Raw genomic sequence first — 21760 nt, forward strand, 5'->3', positions numbered from 1 at the left:
ACATTAGTGAAAGTGTCGGTGACAGGTGTCACATTTTTGATACTATTGACTAAAAATGTTATGTCATTTTGCAAGCCTCTCCTGCCCCTTAGGGTGATATTGAAATGTTGCTGCACATGGGATCCCAGGTGAATCTCCAGCCCAAGCATACAGTATGACAAAGTAAATAACACTCAATAAACCCAAAGTACATTCAGTGCTTTATCTTTTAAGAAGAAAGTGGGGGTTACAGTAGGAAGGAAATATAGTCCATTTAAAATTATAATATGCAGAGAAAATCGCAAAGTGGTCTCAGAAAACATCAGAGGTCATCATGACTTACTACAAGGTTATCTACTTCAATAAATCAATGGGGTATAAGTGCCGATCAGAAAATACAAAGTATTATTTCAATATAAGGTCTCTTGCTCTGGGTACAAGCCAGGGCAACTGAGTAGGTGTGAGACTCTGCAGCTGAGCTCCCAGTAAAATCAGTTCCAAAGTTCAGCATGCCCAACCATCAAACACACAAAACTGGAAGAGGGGGCAACCCATATGTCAAACATTTTCAGGGTGAAAGAGGCAGATTCCACAAAATTCCTATTCTAGCTATTGGGGCTGTTGATTTTTTTGCGGTGCAGGAGTTAAGGACCTAACTGGTTGCACTACATTCAGAGTGGTGTCAAGGTGCTATCGAAATTTTCAGTAGTGTTCATCAATTACATGTGAAAACTGTCTGATGTATTGAAGACATAGTATTTGCAGTGTTTCGAAAAAAGTAGACAGGCCATATGATGTACCAGATTGTACAAGGTGCCATACATATTTAGAAAAATGTATGTGGTATATATGGGTAGAATGCCTTCTCATGTTCTATTTAATGAAAGGGCACGCTATTTTGGGTGCCACTCTAGCTTCTAGCAAATATCAAGTGATGGAAGATCTACGGTAGAAATTGTCCATCCTGCTCAATGGAAACAAACACTGGAAATACCAAACATCCCAACATAAAAGTACATTTTCTATATATATGAGGGGCGTTAGAGGCATGCACTGAAGGCGCTCTTGCCTGCAAGAGATATTGTATACAAGAGGTTTGCATCCTGCCCATTGCTTCACTTAAATTGGCTTCACTGTCACTCTTATTTGCAGCCTTCTAATCTGCCAGTGTTTGCTAGATTCACCCTCTTCTTTTAGCTAGAGAATGCACTAAGTACTGACTGCTTCACCTCTACTGCTGTCCTTCTGCTGATCATGCTATGATTGAGGCACTACTGTTATTTCATCTTCATCCCTGTCCCCCTTGTTCAACCTCTTGACATTTGTGGCTATGTTTTACTATTACACACACACTTCAAAGAAGCCTTTTTCTCTTTTGAAATGATTGTTTATCATGACAACATATGTTATCTACTTTTATTGTGAAAACAGATTTTATCTGCTCCCAAATGTATTTTCACTAAGACATGGACATTGGCACAATTGCTTTCTTCATGTGCTAACATTTTTTGCCAAATGTCATATATTTTTTCCACACATGGGGCGATGAACGGATTTGTTCAGAATCACGGGGGTGCTGTGCTGAGACCTAAAATGAATCGGCCAAGTCAATAAGTCTTGCCTTTGAGACTATTGGCTCTGTCCTTGTCTTTTGTTCATGCTGTACAGCATAGGCATTGCTGACTTTGGCAATGATTTATAGCCATGCTGAGTAGTAGCATTGCTTCTGTGTAGCCTGGTTAAACAATATTTTAAAAAGGGCTATGATACATCCAGCGCTAATGCACTTAAAAAAAACACTTGTCAAATATTACATGCAACACAAGAAAAAGTAAGGCTGTATGGTTATTGAAAGATTTCTGAGATGATATTTGCACTTATCGCTATCCTGGAACTGGAACATCTATGTGAAGTTACATATAATACTGAGTAAACGATGCATAGTTTATACAGTTATAAATTCTTACATTTAGTGTAAATTTAGAGTTTAGTGGAAATTGCAATGGCAATGGAGTTAGAGCACAGCATTCAGCCTATACTAAAAGCGAGTTAAAATGTGCCTTAGAGTGGGTGGGAATGCCTCACAATAAATTGGATAATGCATTGCTACACATCAGTCTCACATGCGCTCATCTTTTCCCGCTGGATACCTTTCCATCATCTGTCATTGGATTGGATTGGTACCACAATCAAGATAACACCAAGTTTGGCCAAAATCAGTTCCTGTAGAAATAATTACTTAAAAAATGAGTAACAGATGTTACTCACCATTCTGCCATTTCCGATTGCCCTGAGCCGAGCCTTCGGGGGTTTCTGTGTGTCGAAGTCCTGTAGTGTATCTCCTCTGGTGTGCACTGCTGTCTCTTTTGGGGCTGGGAGAGGAATTTTTTCTAAGTGCACAGTACCAGGATGCGATAAATGCCTGGAACCTGAGAGCAGTGTATCTGCACCCCACACAATGTCCTTCTTTTGAGCAGAGGAATGTAAAGATTTGCATTCACCTGAAATGGAACCACAAGAAATATATTGTGATCACTGAATATTATAAATGCTCCATTGCGTTTGTCGGATCAATTATCCTCACAAATCCACATATTAACTGGAATGTTAAATCAAGCAGGTAGACAGGCCAATCGCTCTGATTCATGTAATCTCAATCTCAAAATCTCAAATCTCAAAGTCACACCTTGCCTTTCCAGCCATCTTGATCCGTTGCCAGTATCTAGCATCTATTTACCAGGTTTTCTACCCAGATAGATTCTGCCTACTCACTGCCATATTCTTTTTCTTGACTGCTGGTCTGCTCACTCTTTCAGAATTTCCTGTTATGATTTATGTGTTCCTACACTGCAGGACTGATTAGCAGTTTTCTCCCCATATCACACTAAAGCAGTGCTTATTTCCATGTCCTACATTGCAAACATCTCTAATGTGGAGTACTTGCTGTTAACAGTTTCTTTTCCAGCTGTGTTTTGCCTGTACATGGACATGTGTTAAAGTCTACCTAAAATGCATTTATAGTATGTTCATGTACACCCATGAAGAGAAATGCTAATAACCATATATGTAATTACAAAAGTATACATAGCTAAACACATTCCAATGTTGTTTTATATGTGCTTGACGTTTTCCATGGTATTGTATTAATCGCAAATGTTGCCTGGCCTTGACAGGCCCAGAGAATAACATCCTTCATGTTGTACATTAAACATTTTCTAGCGGCGTAACCTCGTTTTCAAACCTGACAATGGAAGCAGGATTTTGTGAGAAGAATTGAAGTAGATTTGAACATATGAACAATATCTCCCCTTCAAGGGCATCCTGCACATCCTTGAGAGGAAGTTCCTGACAGCGGCACATTAGATAAGGTTTTGCTGAGACCAAGAAGTTTCTGTAATGTGGTGATATTACATTGACTTGTATTGAGAAAAATGATTGGTTGATGTTACATTGTTTTAGCTCTTTGCTGACTGAACGTTTTCTGTCGAGAACCATGGTTAGTTGAAATGAAAATTATCTCTGATCTTCTCATTTTGCTGCTTTCTATTTTGCATTAAAACTTGTTGGAATTTGGGTATTTGTGTAAACAATATTTAGGTCATGATATTTATGTCAGATCATTTTAAGCAATATTCTGACTCACAACTGTTGTGCCATTCCAGCTTTTATCACAATACATCACTAGGTTAACTGTGGAATTTTAGTAGTGATGCTCACTGTACATAATGAATAAGTATTTTGTAATAGGATTATTTTTTTTGCTTTACTCTTCATTTTTTTAAATCTCATGTTATAATCGAAATACACAATATGAATCAATTACATCGCAACTGATAATCATTCTGGCTATTTCTGATCTATGATTTTGCTCAGATTCAGCCTTAACAGTCATTCAATTGACCTTTGCTTTCCTAGCGTTGCCTTCCTCGTGCACCAGTCTGGGCAAGGAATAGTGTTAGTGGGCCATTCAGAATCAGGAAGAGCAGCGATGAAAGGAGCGGGAAGTAAAAGATGAGAGGAAAAATGTGGATTCAGTTGCCACACTTTTTTTCTTGCACACTGTACCTACCAAGATAGTCCCAAAATAACAGATGCTAAAATTCAGTGCATGAATCTTTAGTAATTCCGAACGTTTTCTGTGGTCACTAGGCGGTATCTGTTGCCATTGCTGTTGTTTACCACTGGTGTCCATGGGACACCAACACTATTGTCCCCAAGTAGGAAAGACAAGTTAGGTGGTAGTGACGAAAAACATCCAAAGTTTACTTTATGAATACTTGTTCCTGAGTAGGAAAGTCAAGTTGGGTGGTAGTGACGAAGTTTACTCTATGAGCCAATTGGTTAGAAATGCAGTGCATCATGACACAGAAAATAAAGTTTAACACACGGAATGCCACCATTTTCAAACTTATAATTTTAAGTAAGTAAGAAGAGCTATAATTGTGATACAGCAAGAAAGCAAACACCTTCTGTGGCTGAGATACGATCTCAATGTTTTTATGGTGTTTATGTGCTAGATTCTAGATTTTCTGTAAAATAGAGCATGGGACCAATGCCATCCTAAGTGGATGCTTTCAGGTGAACCTAAAGGAATTTCGGACTATTTAGGTTTGCTACAATGTTGATGAACAGTGTCCTAGTCAAGTGCCAAGACCATTGAAGTCCAGCTTAAAATCCCGTGGGGAGTTTGTAAACAGTATCCAGTCACAATAATATTAAGGACAAGGGACTAGTTGCAGACCAACTCATCAGCACGTTTTTTTAAATTGGAGCAGATGTAATAGTGGCTCACAACACTTTGACACATTCCTAAAATGCCAGAACTATAACGGTTCAGTCTCAAAAAAGAACATTCATGGTCACGATTCTCTTAAGATTAAATACCCACAAGATGGAGGCATCCATGACACCAAGGTTTCACCAGTTTTACCCGGCTTTAGGGCTGGTCACCGACTGACTTTAAATGATGATTCTCCTGGAACTACAGGTTTACAACGATGGTAGTCACCGACTGTGACTTTAAATGAAGATACTGCTGGAACTACAGGTCTACAACGATGGTGCTATCAGTCCAGGAATCACGAAAGTCAACTCAATCCAATTGCATAGTACAATACACAGAGGCAGTAAAGCTGTGAACACCATAAGTGTAAGTGGCGGGACGGAAGCAGTGGGCTCTCACCAGTTCATTGTATTTGACATTACTGGTTGATTCAATGCTCTGATCCCAAGCAAATCACTTGACCCCACTGTGTCGCCATTACCTCTACATCCCTTGTCCTTTTACCTGTAATTTCGAATGAAGTGTTTTCCACATAACTGCGTAGAGGAGATGTAAACTTGCACCTGCCCCAGGCTCATTGGGAACAGCGAAAGGAAGACTTGAGAGTTTCAGGCCACAGAGTCCTTCTTTCACTACCAGTTGACAGACTGGATTTTGAATAGGGGCAGGGATCCTCCAGATGTCTACTGCGATGTGCGACTACCCATTCCTACGATGGGTCCTTGTGAACCCATTGCGATGGGAACATTGTAAGGAAAAATAACTGTGCTTCCACTTTCTAGGTGACACACGGTTAGGACACCCTCCTTGAGTTTGCTTGCCCCTGTGCCTATGTTGGTATTATAGAATGCGCAGAGACGCAAAGTCCCTTGTAAATTTGACAATGACACTGGGGTGCAAAATGTGTCCTAGTGCAATCAATATTACAGATTGGGTTGCACAAGTGTCTTTGATCCTTTCTGTAATAGGAAAATAACCCTGGAGGATCAAAAAGTGGGCACTAATGCCTGTTGCCCACCTCCCTCCCTTGAGGCACTTCCTGTTACCCACCCCTCTCAGGTATTTATATTTTTAAGAACCATACAAGAGGTAATGGGTGTTTTGTACCAAATGAAACTTCCCCACGCAATTTGCTGCTGAAAGCGAGACGGTGCTCATTCAAGCTCATTCTACCATGTTTTTCTTCCAATGAAGATCAAAAAAGAATACCTCCTCTGGGGTCCACAATTTTCACCACGGCCTTTGTTCTGGTGCCAAGAACAGTATTCACAGGAGAGCTCAGCACCACTTCAAAGATCTCCTCGTCTTCCTCCAAGCCGTCACGGTTAATTGCTACGTTCCACGTCTTGGTTGACACTCCTGCAACAAGTAAACATTTCAATTACACGTTTAATTACCATTTCATTCGGCATGGTGAGGAGGAAAAAAATATATATCAATTAGCACGTCTGAAGCCAGAGTGGGAACTGTCGTGCACATTGCCGGGCCCCCAAAGTTCTAAGTGACAGCCTGCTGTTCTCCCAGTCCCCGGAAGGCGCTGCACGTGCTCCGCGGACAATGACGCCGAGGCGCACGCACACGCTGGACAAAGACGGCTGCGTAGAAGAGCCCGAATGAGAAGCCAGGGGAGACCTGCTTTCCTTCATTTCAAAATGTCAAAAAACAGCAGCTTCTGGACACCACTTGAGGCTCAGAGTAATCATCCTGGAGCCGCAGCGGATAATTAATTCGTGGGTGACCAATGAAACGCTGAACCAATTTGGAGATGTTGGAAGCAATTCAGTAGCTGGGCCCCACAAAGACGAACGTTTTAACAAAGCGGATATGGCGCAGTTTGGACACAATTAAGCATGCAATGTGTGCACAAAGCTTTATCATGCTAAAACAGATGGCCGGTGTGCTGCAAGGGACAGGGATTTGTAGAAAGAAGGACATGCTTTGAAAGTCATATAGTGATTGAAAAAGCAACAGCGAAACATTTCAAGTAAATCGGATTTTTATTTTTGCTGTTTTACAGCCCAGTAAGATGTAAAGCAAGAACATTTTCCTTGCGAGTGTATCAAGAAAAGTACCACATTGCCGCTACTACTTCCACATTACAGTGTTATAGTAAATCAGAAAACAAACAACCATTCCATACTTATCCAAAATCATACAAACGTGATCCTTGCGTGTTGCTGTGTTTCAGACAAAATGCCACTTGCTGCTTTGTATCTAGTTAAGATGTCTTCCTTTCTCTATTTCTTTCAGTTACATTTCTATGTTTAGCCACAGGCTGCTTTATCTGTCTGAAAGACATCAGGCCATTAATTCTTTAATAAACTGCAATAAGAAGCAGAGAGTTGGCTTTTGGTCAGCCCCCTCGAGACATTGGCTTGCATGTATTTTTCATGCTTTGCCATTTCTTGGCTGGGTTCTCCGTGAAGGATACAGTTTTAAGAGGATGGGTGTATTGTCCCATTTTTGCTCTCATTTGACCTTGGATAATGGAACCTGAAGTGGTTCTTTTGTAAGTCTGAAAACGGGGCTTGACCGGTATCTTTTATTTATGAGGAACTACACACCGTTCGTTAGTCACTTATCACATTTGCACTTTTTTTTGTCATGATAACAACTTACTGTATTTAAAACTTAAACACACTCTGCTATAACCTAGGCCCCACAAAGATATTTCACCAACAGTGCTTTTAGTTATTAGAACCTTCATTATCTTATTGCCTGTATCTCCCCTGCCCGCGCATCTCCCTGCACCGCTTCCCGTCGTATGCACCTCTCCAAGCCTCACCTCTCCTTGGCAGCGCCACACCCTGTCTGCATTCAGGCCATGCCACTCTGAACCCATAAATCTCCCTGCTTCTACCTCTCCCTAACTGTAAATATCCACCCTCCACTCCTGGCCAGTAGATCTCCTGCCCATATATCTCCCATCCTGCACCTGTCCAAGCCCTCTTCTCTTTCTGTCCACACTTCTCCTTGCCTGCTCCTCTACTTTGCTGTACAGATCACTGCCACAAACCCTCCATTCTCCCATCTCCCTAACTCTATGCCTGTTCCTGGAACTATCTGCACCCAGCTCGCTTCTTTCCCACCGGATACCTTTGCCTGCCAAACTCTCCAGGGGTCCTAGCTTTTCTCCCTGTCTGCTTGCTTTTCTCCCTGTCTGCTCGCTTTTCTCCCTGTCTGCCTGTTTTCCTGATCGTACCTCTCCCCAACAGGGTTTCTCTCTCTTAGCTGCTCCCTCTGCTTAAACATCTTGCGCTTCCAGCCTGTACCCCAGTCTACCTTTATTTCTGCCTATATGCATCCCCCCCCCCCAATGTCGGCTAATTTCCTAGCCAGGATGCTGTCTGCATCTCTCCTTGCATGTTCTTTTTCTTGGCCACTCCTTTCTCTGCCTGCACCACTGCTAGCCTGTACCTTTCTCTTCCTATATGTATGTATACATTATTTATGTCTAGTATTGGAACAGCCAATAGGTCTGGCTTATAACTGAAAATGCAGGCTTACCTATACGCTTTACCAATACTCAGTGGTTGGTTCTTAATAGTGTTGAAGACGATTTCCATCACAAGCTTTGGCTGACACTCATATCCCTATAATACCACACTTATCTTCCCCTCACTCCCCTGACTTTCTCACAGTTGAGTCTTTTTCATCTCTCGTTCACTTTTCTCCCACCACCCTTACTCCCTTATCTCTTTCTCACCTTTCTCTGTCTCACTATCCATATCTCTCACATTTCCTTCTCCCATCTCTTCTTCAGCTTTTTTCATAACCTGTCTCTGTCTTCTAATCACCACTTTCTCTATCTCGCTTTAAATTTTATAACCACTCCCATTTCCATTCAGGACTGTCACCTTATCACCATTTTTCAATTGTCTTCCTTATTTCAGTAGTCATTTTCTCAACTGTCCACCTCCCCACCTCTCACAGCTGTATTTCTATCCTATTTTCTGAGTCTCTCTTTCACACCTGCATTCCCTTCTGTGTGAGCTAAGACTCTCATCATTGTTTGTAGAACCCCTTTCAACTGTCTCCTCCAATCTCTGCCTCTCCTTCTCTTTGAGCAGACTCTTTCTCACAAGTCGTTCCCCTCGTTCACTTGTCTTTCCCCTCTCTGTTAGCTGTCCTTCTTTAATAATTGTCTCTTCGCAATCCTTCTTTGAGCTGGTCTCATCTACCTCCGTCTGCCTTTTAGTTGCTTGTCACCAGCTGTCACTTTCTCACTTTTCTCACACCTGCCGTATCTCTTTCTAATCTGCGTCTATCAGTATCACATCTCTCATACTGACATCTCCTCTCAATGGTCTTCCCCTCTGCCTGACTCTTGGTTGTCTATTTGTCTCCTGTCTATACGTCTATTACCTATTTCTCTCAACTGTCAAACTCTTTCACACTTGTCTATTTCCCTCTCTCACCCGTGAACTCTCTCTGATGTCTCTTTAATCCCCTCTCTCTCTCGCACACACACACCCACACCCACACCCAGCTCCCCACACAAGCACTTGTCTTTGTATTTATCTTTCACCCATCTCGCTGTGGTGTCTTCCTGGTCTTCCTTTTGATATTTACCCTCATTTCCTCTTATAGTTTTCCCCTCTCCCACACCTCTCTTTCACTCTCTCTCCTGTATGTCTTCCTTCCATATCATGGTCAGTGGCAGCACAACATACCCAGGCATGTTTTACCGGGCTCCACATACGATATGGCTTAGGGGCACAGAAAGTAAACAAGGCTGACTAGAGCCTTGTTTGGTGGTGGCTCCTCTGCGAAGGCAGAGGACCGTGGCCCAATGCATTGTAGCAGTGAAGGAAAGGAAAAACAAAATGATAATAGCTTGATATTATTATCATTTTATTTGTTTCTGCTGTGGCACCATGGGGACGGGGTGGGTCTGCTCTCCTCACAGAGCAGGGCAGGGGAGCAGTGGTGGGCACACTGAAGTGCACATGATGCTTTGGCCGGCTGTCTTGGTCCGGCCAAACAGTTAGCACACTCAGCATGTTCTCCACCCATGATGTATTACTGTCCCTGTCCCTGTCTGAGCGCCAAACTATGGCGATCAGACCAATCACAATAATGCATTGCAGCGTTGCGATTAACTTAGGGGAGCCAATCACAACGTTGCATTGCAGCGTTGTGATTGGCTCAGGGTAGCCTGGCTGTTTCCTGTTCAGCCAATGGAGGAGGGATGACGTGGGCCAGAAAGGCGAGGATGTAAGTACATTTAAATTTTTTTATACCCCCTCTCCCCCTGCCCCACCCCAGATTCATGCCGGCCACCACTGTTTAATTTCTGTTCCTGACACTACCCTTACCAACTCTGAGGCCAGGGGTCACAAAGACTGTGCCATAGGTCACTGGAGGGAAGCCAGGGGTTGGAGCTGCAACCTCTGGTTGCCGCTAAAAGACATCCATGGCACTAAAGTCTTGATTTGCACTATGGGGATAAAACAGTGGAATTCAGCTGGTATACAGACAAAATATCGAATCAAAAATATAGAATAGCACTAATATCGAAGTCAAAATATAGAATGTACAAAATATCGAATGGACAGAATATAGTCAACAAAAATATCGAATTTAAGGTAAGTAATTTAATATCGATTTTCATAAATATAGAAAGTCAAAATATCAAAGTATATAATATAGGTATTAAATATATCGAATTTTTTATTAATATTGAATTTTTTAAAGTGTTTTGTATGTTAGTATATGTGTGAAAAGTGTATATTTATTTTATAATTTATTTTAAGTAATGAATTTTATGTTATTTAATTATTGCGTAATTTAATTCTGTAGCGGGTTGTGGGTTTGTAGGGGAATAGGGTGGGAAGTAATTTAATTATAATTAATTAAATATTTAAATGTATTTATTGGTATTTATTTTGAATTAATTGTTAATTCATTTTTAATTGGTAATTAATTAAATGTTAATTGAGAATTAATTTTTATTAATTGAAGAATTGATAATTATGTTAATTTTACAAATGTATTTCCCGTAGCTGGTTGTGGGTTTATAGGGGAATAGGGTGGGAATTAATTTAATTGTAATTAATTAAATATTTTAATTTATTTATTGGTATTTATTTTGAATTAATTGTTAATTAATTTTCAATTGCTAATTAATTAATTGTTAATTGGTAATTAATTTGTGTTAATAGGTAATGAATTTTAATAATTAATTTTTATTTTTATTTTTAATTGGTTGATTATTATATTATATTAAATTGGTAATTACTTATAAATAGTTTTTTATTGGTATTAATATGTAATTTATTTTTATTAATATATGAAGTATTTACTTTCCCTACTGTTGCACTCACTGGAGTGGGAATAGTAATTTTTACCCCTACGCTATCCAACGCTTTCCCTACTGTTGCACTCTCTGGAGTGGGAATAGTAATTTTTACCCCTACGATATCCAACGCTTTCCCTACTGTTGCACTCTCTGGAGTGGGAATAGTAATTTTTACCCCTACGCTATCCAACGCTTTCCCTACTGTTGCACTCTCTGGAGTGGAAATAGTCATTTTTACCCCTACGCTATCCAACGCTTTCCCTACTGTTGCAGTCCCTGGAGTGGGAATAGTAATTTGTACCTCTACGCTATCCAACGCTTTCCCTAATGTTGCAGTCTCTGGAGTGGGAATAGTCATTTTTACCCCTACGCTATCCAACGCTTTCCCTACTGTTGCACTCTCTGGAGTGGGAATAGTAATTTGTACCCCGACGCTATCCAACGCGTTCCCTACTGTTGCACTCTCTGAGGTGGGAATAGTAATTTTTACCCCTATGCTATCCAACGCTTTCCCTACTGTTGCACTCACTGGAGTGGGAATAGTAATTTTTACCCCTACGCTATCCAACCCTTTCCCTACTGTTGTACTCTCTGGAGTGGGAATAGTAATTTTTACCCCTACGCTATCCAACGCTGTCCCTACTGTTGCACTCTCTGGAGTGGGAATAGTAATTTTTACCCCTACGCTATCACACGCTTTCCCTACTGTTGCACTCACTGGAGTGGTAATAGTAAATTTTACCCTCCCGGTATCCTACGGTAAAAATATTGTATATTTTGTTATTAATATTATGTTAATACATATATATGTTTTGAAAAATAAAAGTGTATGTTTTTTTATAACTTAAATTAATTATTTAATAATTTTAAGGTTATTTAATTATTTTTAAGTATATTTTAGTTAATTATTTTTAATATTTCATTAAAAATTATTTAATTTTTTTAAAAAAAATTTTTGAAAACCTTTATTGTGCAGATATAGCTGACAAATACGGGCCTACAACCCATCGGGCCGGCCACCACACTGTATTAGCACATAGGCCAGGAAAGAAACTCCAGCAGGTCTCCGGTATAACAGATGCAACAAAGCAAGGCAGATAGCCACAAGGAAACCACAGTGAGAAGGAAAAGTGAAGGTTAATTTTATAATATAATAGGGTGAGGAGCAGGAACATTGCAGTTATTAAAGTCCAAAAGTCCGTGGCGGGTCGTCAACAGGCAGTGAAACAAAACACAGCGAATTTCAAAAAAGAACAGCTACGTTATAGCAAGGGCAAAACATGAGTCCCACATCAGCAAACAATACCATCCACTGCCCAACGCCCACCCGTTACCACAAGAATACGCATCAATACATAGAAAGGAAGTCAGGATTGCAATACGAAGCCATCCGCTACATCGACCCAGGGAAAGAGAGAAGGAAGGGGGAAAAGGGGAAAAAGAGCATCAGAAAAAAGGGGTTGAAAAAAACAGGGAAAAGAGGACGCGGCCCCACAGTATATGCCCCATGGCAAGTAAAGCACACGAAAAGGGGCAGCCCACAGAGCCAAAGGAAACAGGAGTAATGGATGCGCAATGAACATCGGTAGCAGGGAGGCCATGTGCCCACGCTAGCAAAAAACACCCCAGGAGGCCTACATGCAGACGCAGCGTCCAGAAAAAGAATACACAAGAGCCATAGAACCAAGAACAAAAGAAAAAAAAAAAGACAGACCCCCCCCCCACCCACCCCACCCTGCACCCCTGCAGAAGGCTACGGCCAACCCCCCCAGCAGCGTGCCTGTCGCCCTAACCGGAAACCCGAAATATAGAAGAATCAAAAAGTAAGGAAGAAACCATATAGGCAAAAAGAGAGGAAGGGGAAAGGAAGGAAAAAACTATAGGGAGAGGAGACACAAAATCAAAATTATCAGCCCCCGACTCTCCCGTCCGAGCACATTCAAAGCCCACGAGAAGATAAAGTCATTGCAGAACAATAAACAGGTACCAGGAATATGAAGAGGAAGCAGTCACACATGTTGAGCCGCAGGGCGGTCATCCGGCCACGCCACAAAGTAATAGTCCGGCGGTGCAAGTTCATCTCCACCCTGTCCTCGTCTGTCCAGTGCCATAAGCACAGAGTGCACAGAGAACCAGAACCTAAGGAGGCAAAGGTGAAAAACAGGGATTCCAAACGTCGAGCTACCACACAAGTTATAACGGCTTCGGACCGGATGAGCAAAAAAGGACAGCAACAGCAGCAGGCAACTCAAGCGCAGCTCCGCAGACCAAGGGGAAAAAATTGCCCCGATGAAACAGTTACAGGATCTCCGCTCGGCAGGCCGAGGCAAAAAATCACCGGGGAACCCGGCGAGACCGATCCGGGCGTATCTCAGCTGGAGGCTCTCCAATACATCCACCACAGGGAAGAACTCGATATTTCATTAATTTTAAATTCTTTTTAAGACATTTAAAAAAATTCGATATTTTGACTAACTACATTTTTTTAAACTATATTTTTGATTCGATATTTTTGTACTTACCTGTTTGTAGATAGGAATTCGATATTTTTGTATTCGATATTTTATCCTCGATATTTGTGTAATTCTATATGAGTGTAATCGATATTATGTCAGTGATCCATTCAGCTATCTATCTGAGCGCTGTACACTTGGGCTCCAAAGGCAAACCAGCCGGTGACAGATCTTGCTGCTTGAACAAACATTTTGACTGAAGGCACAAGGCCTGCAACACATATAAGCACCAGAATGTTGCCACAGAGTGATTAGTCAGGTAGTGAACGCAAAAGCAGACTTGCATCAAGATGTGGGACTGCAGACTGGTAGGTGCTCCTTGCTGCGGGTGGGATTACATCGTCAGATATCCAGGGCATTGGTATGGCCCTGCAAAGAGGAGTCATCTCTGAGATGGGGTGTCTTCACCTCTGGTGTTATTGTGACCATTCTTGGCATACCATGGGTATCATTTGCAGTAGCAGACTGGGATGCCTTGAACAGACAGGGCAGAAAAATCTTTTGGTATCTCCATGCACTGTAAAAATGAGCTCTGTGGAAGTGTATTTGTTTGAATGATCAGCATTTGTTTACATGGAAGACTGATGGGTGATGCATCACAGTAAATGTCCTGAACAACCCAGCTACAGAAACTCTTTGATCTGCAACACAAGTGACTCAACATTACCGCATGGCAATTTCACCTCAGCTCAAATCACTTACCCCAACCTGCGGTACTAACCTATGGCGAGTTTAGTGCCCCAGTTGGAGTTAATGAGCTCATCAGCGGAGGTAATGTGTAGATGAACATTTATTGTAAACTATCTTCACCATTTCCTATTGACCGACCACTTTCTCCTAATGAAAGTCCTCATGCACTCCTCTAAGGAATTATGTGCAGGAAAAACCCAGGAGGGTAGTAATGTTGTACCACTTGCAATCCAGTATTGAACACAGATACGCTTGGGCACCGGTTATTGGATTTTCCTCTAAATTCAGAGTGAGATCCATGTCTTTAATCATTATAATAAAGAAGAATGTGGTTGCATGCAATGAGTGGCACTAAATGATCAGGTTTTCAGCTCTAAACCTTAAAGAAGCTCAACAACTGTGCATTGGCCAATCAATGGTAATGTTCAGGGCTCACCCCTGATGTGATGCTGTCTCTTCTTGGCATACTGTGGGTATCTTGGAGTTAAGGTGCTCTTCCCTAGCATAGTGGAGTGTGGTAGACATCCTAGGTATTATAGTGCTCATAACTTGCACGATAGTGGTTCTAAAATAATGGATAATATTCTAGCCCATTGTTTATCTCTGCATTCTTGGTATTACGGAACTATTCCTGGTTAAAGTAACACTGACAAAATGGTGGTCAGTCCTAAAGTATTGTTATTGGCCTTTTACTGCATAACGCGCCACAATACTTTCCATTCTTGTCATATAATGGCATAGCAGAGATTGCATGTATTGGCATGCTGGTGTAATCCATGGCATGATGGTGCCTCCTGGTAGAACGCTAGCCATCCAGGGCATGTGGAGGGAATTTGTGTTATCTCAGAACTTGGCCCTTTCAAATTGGTCATCCAGGTATAAATGGAGGTCATTTCTGATATTGTGTGCCAGAAGAAAGTACTTAGGATTATATGGAGGATGAACCTTCTACTAGGTACCTATACCAGTCTACTGGTATAGGTCATAATGTATCATCACCGCTCCATACACTGTACCAAATACAAGAAAAATACTACTTGCACAAGGAGGGGCAGCTAGGTGGTACGTCAGTCACTGCAAGGTGCTTTACTACGGAGCGGGGCAATATTATGAACAAGGGCACATGGACATGATATGTCTAGATTTGGCATACCGACTCGTTATCAATTTCCATCACTAGAGAGATTGAAGCTGAATGTACAAGAAAAGCAACAGTGCAGTGTGATTCATCTCTAGTTAAGTGTACAAGGTTTACAGCAAGGCTAACTGGTACCAAAGGATGGAATTTGTAGAGTATACACTACATTCGTTCTTCATAGTGAAACAAATGTTTTCAGTAAATTAATAACATTGGTTTCATCATTACATGACTTTATAATTTTTATGCACATATGTTATTCTTTTTTTCTACAATGAATGTTTCTGGGACTAAAAACACTACCTTAAAAAAAGGGCGTATGAGATGTAAATTGTAAAGTAAAATATATTGCATTTGCCTCATTAATGGTTGTCTATAATCTCTGTTCTCTGTCTTGTTTTAATAGCAGCCCTTGTGGTATCTCGTGGGAATGGATTGCAAGGTTGAACATATTTTTCACCTGATTTCCTACCACCCGGTCTTTTTGAATTGCTATAATCCGTAATTTGGCCCAAGGGCAACTACCATGCACATTTTTTAGATGAATATTGAAGTGTACCTCCACTATTATGCAACCATCTAAATCTGCTCATTAGTAAAGCAAAAATGTGCTCCACTACAGAATGTGTACATCTGTGTGTCATATTATAATCCTTTCTCTAGCTGTCATTGAAGTAAGGTATGGAATACGTGTCTATGGACATATAGCATAGGCATTGTCACCTAAAATAGTAAAGTTAAATTAGTCAAGGTAGGTTTACAGTGACATATTTGCTGTCATTTAAAAATAAAATTGTTATCTTTACTTACTATAAAACTGGTCCCAAAAGCCTCCTTCAGCACATCAGTTATAGAGTTGACAGAGTCAAAACATATAAGAATATTGGGTGCTGTCTGGATATTTTCCTACAAGACCAGTAATAAGGTTATTGGTATTACATACAGTCTGTACTTGATTTTTGAGTTTCCTATTCTGATACAGATGTTCTGTTGTGGCTTGCAGGCAAATCAGGACATGTGCTCCATCAGCATATCATATGACTCGAGGAAAAATACCATGTCTGTTGATATCAACCGTGGTTTGCTGTAAGTCATATGGTATATTATGAAGGGAAATATGGATGTGAATTCAATATAACATTGCATCAAGAAAATCTCAGAATACCCTATAAAGAGCACTCTGAAACACACTTCCTGCATTTGCTACTTTGCCTTCATAACTAGCAAATATATGGAGATGTGATGAACATAAAACGTGCACTTTTCTCAGTACTGCCACACCTTATTAGTTGTTTCTGAATAATATTGTTTTTAACTCATCGAATAAATCATACATAATTTGTCTAATTAGCCTGTACTTGATATGAATCTTCTCTTCTGTTTAATCCAATAAAGTCACCCTAACCCTAAATATCTAAACATCTTCTCCTGGCAAATTTCCAGCAGCCTCATCCTCCTTGCCAAGAGTTATAATAATGTGGTGTCCCGTCTTCTTCAGAATTTATTTGGGCATTTAAGATAGTCGTAAACAAGAATGCCAAAGTATCATAAAAAAGAGGCCAGAGGTCTCAGCGGAGATACTCTTCCAAAATCACACAATTAAACAATTGTCTAATTACATAATTAGACACTAACTGGCACAACACACGGATTTAGAGTAAATCACTTTAAGTGAAATATTGTATTAAGCAACAAAAAGTAATCATAATCAACACAGGTGCTCCATAGACAGTGCAGCAGCGCAGTGCTTGTAGAAAGTGAATAAGTGGCTCAAACAAACCATAAATGGTTGGTCAGATTTGATCAATGCACTATAAATTTGCAGCAACCTTTATTATTGTAGCATGCAACTAATTTTATAAAAATCAAATTACAAGCATAAGAACCAAAGTCGTGCTGACGTTTAGACCCATTGGATGATGATTTAAAATAAACAGGGTCTTCTTCAGAACAATAAATATGACTACACTCACTGTGGTAAAAGGAAACATATATCAGGCATGTGCAGAGGCAACTATCAATACCGCAACATTATAAAAACGTACCCAGGGATCCTAATAAAGAAATCAGTCTTAAAATCTTGGGCATAACTGACGAGGCAAACCAGATTGGATTTTTACGTTATAATGAGTACCAATTTCTAATCACGAAATAGCCACAAATACTGCCCATTTACACTGCCCAAATTTAATGAAAGACTTAACAACCCCCCCAGGAAGGCATTTAATATCAGGCCGTTCCTCCATTTGGAACCCTTATACAAATACATAAATGTGTTTGATAACCCTTTTTTCACTAAAATAAAACATACTTTAGGGACCACATTGACATGATCAAGTCCATTGTTCACTATTCTTTCCTTATCTTACAGTCATTATATACCAATATTACACAAGATGAGAGCCTAACTATAACAGAAACTACTCTTGAGAGCATGGCCCACTAAGTTACAGTGCTAACCAAGGGGCCAATTGCTGCTGGCTGTAGCACCCGCCGCAATGCCAAAGAGGCATGCTGTGCATTGTCATGCACAACGTGGCAGGCACTGCGCAGTTCCTGCCACCTTGTGCATGGCAATGAAGGGGGGGCGCCATGAGTACCCCCTAATGCAGCCCCCCAAACCCACGGGGGCCCACAACGGGTCCCCAAAGGATTCCCCCTCCAACCTTCGCCGCCATGGAAAGGCCCTTAGAACCCTGCATCATGATATGGATGGTGGTGCCTTCTAGCACTGTCACCATATCATGGCCCAGCTCTGCCCGTCCGGCATTCGTAATGATTGCTGACTGGCCGAAAAGCGGCGTACGGACTTTCCGTCTGCCGAAGTACCCCCCGCTATGATAATGTAGAGTGGGGTAAATGCTGTTGGGATGGCAGGTGGATCACCACCGCCGGTTCGGCGGTGGCGATCCGCCCGCCATTGTAATCACCTCCCAAGTTTATAATTTCCCTACTGGAAGTGGCACTTAAACAAAACTACTTTGTCTTCCAAAATTCAAACTATTACCAAGTTAAAGGTGTAGCTAAGGGGAGCAGCCTTTGCGCCCAACAAAACTAATGTTTGCACACACATATTTCCATATTAGCAACCCTAATTGGAACAAGAAAACAGTATGAAGGTGCTATATAGATTATGTCTTTATGATATGGACAGGGAATGGGTTCAGCAATTTACTTGCAGAATTCTTGGAATGGGTAAATAACAGAAACCCAGACATCCAGTTCACTATATCCCACAGCAAGAAGGAACTAAATGCCTTGGATATAATAACGAGATATGCTGATTACAAACTTTACACTACACTGTACCACAAACCCACTGATCGCAATAGCCTGTTAAGATACTCTAGTCACCATTCTAGAAGTCTACAAGACAATCTCCCCTTTGGGCAATTTCTTGAAGTGAGAAGGAACTGAGCCACAAAGGCTAACTTCTGTAGAGAATCAGATATCCTGATATAGCAATTAGTAGAGAGGGGTTACCCAAAAGGATTGCTGAAGCGCTCCAGGGAAAGGGGTGTGAGATTGCCCTAGGGAGACTTGATAAGAACCTAAAAGTTTAGCAAATAAGGAGAACCATCTGGTCTGTGTTACCACATTCTGTACAGCCAGTAATGAGATAAAAACTTGCAAATAAACACCGGAACTTAGTACAGGATGAACTAGACATGTAACATAATCCACTATTTGCCATTGAAATAGGTAATAATGTAAGGGACTTTGTTGTTAGGTCACCTGTTCCAAGCCCTGAACACCATCATTTCCCACAATATTGAATATACTGCCACCTTTAGGGTACTAAAATATAGACGATATGAGACTTGCACACTCTGAAACCAAGAGGTTTGATTATCAGGAAAAGACATATGAACTCAAGTACCAAACTAATTGTAATAGCATGAATGTTGTATATACCATACTATTTCCTTGCAAAATTGTCTGTGTGAGCCAAACATATAGAAGTCTAAGCACTGCTTTCTTTAGCATTGCAGATGTGTCAGATGCAAAATACCTGGAACACCTTTGGAAGAACACTTTGAGAGATTCAACCACAAGCCAGAAGATCTAAGATGGCTAGTGCTGGAGAAAAAACAAAAGAACCTGAGAGGAGGGGGTCATTGAATGCATAGTAAACGTATGTGAATGCAAGTGGATGCATTTATGGGACTCTATCCATAAAGGACAAAATGAATATGATGAACTTGGAAATCTGAGTGGATAATTAACTAACGGCCAGTGCTTCATTTGTGCCATTGCTTTCTAGTGCTCAGCACCAGCACTTATTTTACCGGGCTGGGTCAATACGATTTTTCTCTCGTCCTCCGGCAGATCGATGGCCCGGTAATTAATAAAATTAATTCCTTTTCTCCGGTAATTAATAAAATAATTTCCTTCTCTCCTTCTGTGGCTGCTGTCTGGTATGTTGAACTTGAGGAGGTGAAGAACCGTCGCACTCCAGTTTCTTTACAGAAGTGTAGAGCCAAGTGAGACTGTGGGTAGGTGCAATCAGGTAAACCTTCCTGAGTTTGAAGGTGTGAATCAATTCTATGTAAGCATTATCCCAGCCAACTGTGGTAGCTGCAATGCTATAATTAAAGGAAATCAAATCACCCATCCTAACAAAGGCACACCAATCAAATTAAAGGTGACAGCGACGTGCGACAGTAGCAACCTCATACATATGATCAAATGCCCGTGCGGACTGGCGTACGTGGGCGAAACAGAGAGAAAAATTAAAACTCGTTTTGTTGAACTCAAGAGTAACGTACGCACAAAAAGCTCAAAATCTCCTTTGTCAACTCATTGCAATACTCATAACCATAATCCCAGTCAGTTACGCTTTCTTGTTTTGGAACTAGTTAAACCATTACCTAGAAGAGACAATACCCAACACCTATTGCGTAGGGAAATACATTGGATTAATTATCTCAATACCTGTCAGCCTAAAGGTTTGAATGACAGAGTGGACCTGCACTGCTTCCTCTGATGAACTCTTTGTCTTTCAGAATATTAGATGTATCTTCTTATAGTATGTATGAAACGTATAAATAATGTTCATATTTTGAAATGCGCAATACGCACTGTATTTTTACTTTTTACTTTTTGTTACTTATGACCACAATAGGAAAGTCTGTTGAAAGTCAACTCGGATTACCCGGATACATTGTTTTTTATGTGTTTTTTATTTGTTTTTTATTTTGGTCCGAAACAAGGCATACACATGACTTGCAGAACCACACTACATCACTTTCGTGACACGGATCTACCCAGGGGCACATCGATCGGCACAATATTTTTCACCGGATGCTATTATCATGAAATCCGGGCTTTTCCGGACGCTTGGTTTTAATTTAATTAATTTCACCACGTTCACCTCCCGCTCGTACCACCCCTTATAGGATGTTTTATGACTTTTCTTTCATGCCACGGGTGTTTCTTTTTACGACCGCTTATAGTCTGTTGTTTGTGCCGATGCAGGCACTCCACCCACGTGATTTAATGTTTTGCTTCACATTTCTGCATTACATGGCGGACGCCGAAGCCGAAGCAGAAACGCTAACATTGCGGCACTGAATATAACTTTCCATATGTAAGTGTTTACTCAGGCTTGGCCAGATTGTTTACCCATGGTTATGATTGTAGGATTGCACTGGTGTTACGAGTGAACTCTCGTTTTCTGTTCACAGTTTATCGCACTGAAAACGCACGCGATTGAACTCGGTGCAAGTAAGTTTCCTCAATAATTGTTTTCAATCACAAGATTGCACTTTTCCGTTCACCGAGGTACTTTTAACTTCACGTATCTGTTCTCGCTGTATTTTATTTCAGGCTCTTTGCTTTCCACACTGTGCCTATTGTCAGTGATATGACGGGACCACATCTGGATCCCGTGACCATGTGTAAGCAGCCTTCTTAAACCTGGTCACACTTATTAGACCGGCATGTCCATTCGCACGCATTCTCGGAGTGATACACACGGGTTCAATGTGTCACCGCACGCATCCTTAAAATCTTTGGTCTTGCACTGCCGTTTGAATCACAGATCGTATTTTTTGGGTCACGTGATGTGTACTCTTGCTCACGGTCTTATTTCAACATCACCTTTGTACCTTTTCAGAGCACTGGCACTAAAACACTGATACGTATCACAAATACAGATGTCTTTGTTTGGTCACATCATTCATAAGTTGTTTTGAAGATTAAGCATATTTTATATGTCATATGTTACACTGGCTGTGTATTCAACTTCTTACAGATATTTAAAAGTCCCCTGATGAAGGGCAAGTCCCGAAATGCATTGGGCACACACGTGAATGATTATGACTGAAATAATCTAAAACATGAAGAATTGAAAT

The 21760-nt window shown here is 40.9% G+C and overlaps 1 protein-coding gene across 1 annotated transcript in view; it reads right to left on the minus strand.

Moving 5' to 3' along the window:
• Positions 1-21760, minus strand: part of FREM1 (FRAS1 related extracellular matrix 1) — a 792938-nt gene that overhangs the window by 34034 nt on the left and 737144 nt on the right. Inside the window, exons 31-32 of the mRNA XM_078675906.1 lie at positions 5972-6121; positions 2248-2480 (exon numbers count right to left, since the gene is read on the minus strand). Of these exons, the coding sequence (XP_078532032.1) occupies positions 2248-2480; positions 5972-6121 (383 nt within the window). The remainder of the gene's footprint in view (positions 1-2247; positions 2481-5971; positions 6122-21760) is intronic.

This window comes from Lissotriton helveticus, chromosome 2_1, assembly GCF_964261635.1.
Source record: "Lissotriton helveticus chromosome 2_1, aLisHel1.1, whole genome shotgun sequence".
NCBI classification, from domain to species: domain Eukaryota; kingdom Metazoa; phylum Chordata; class Amphibia; order Caudata; family Salamandridae; genus Lissotriton; species Lissotriton helveticus.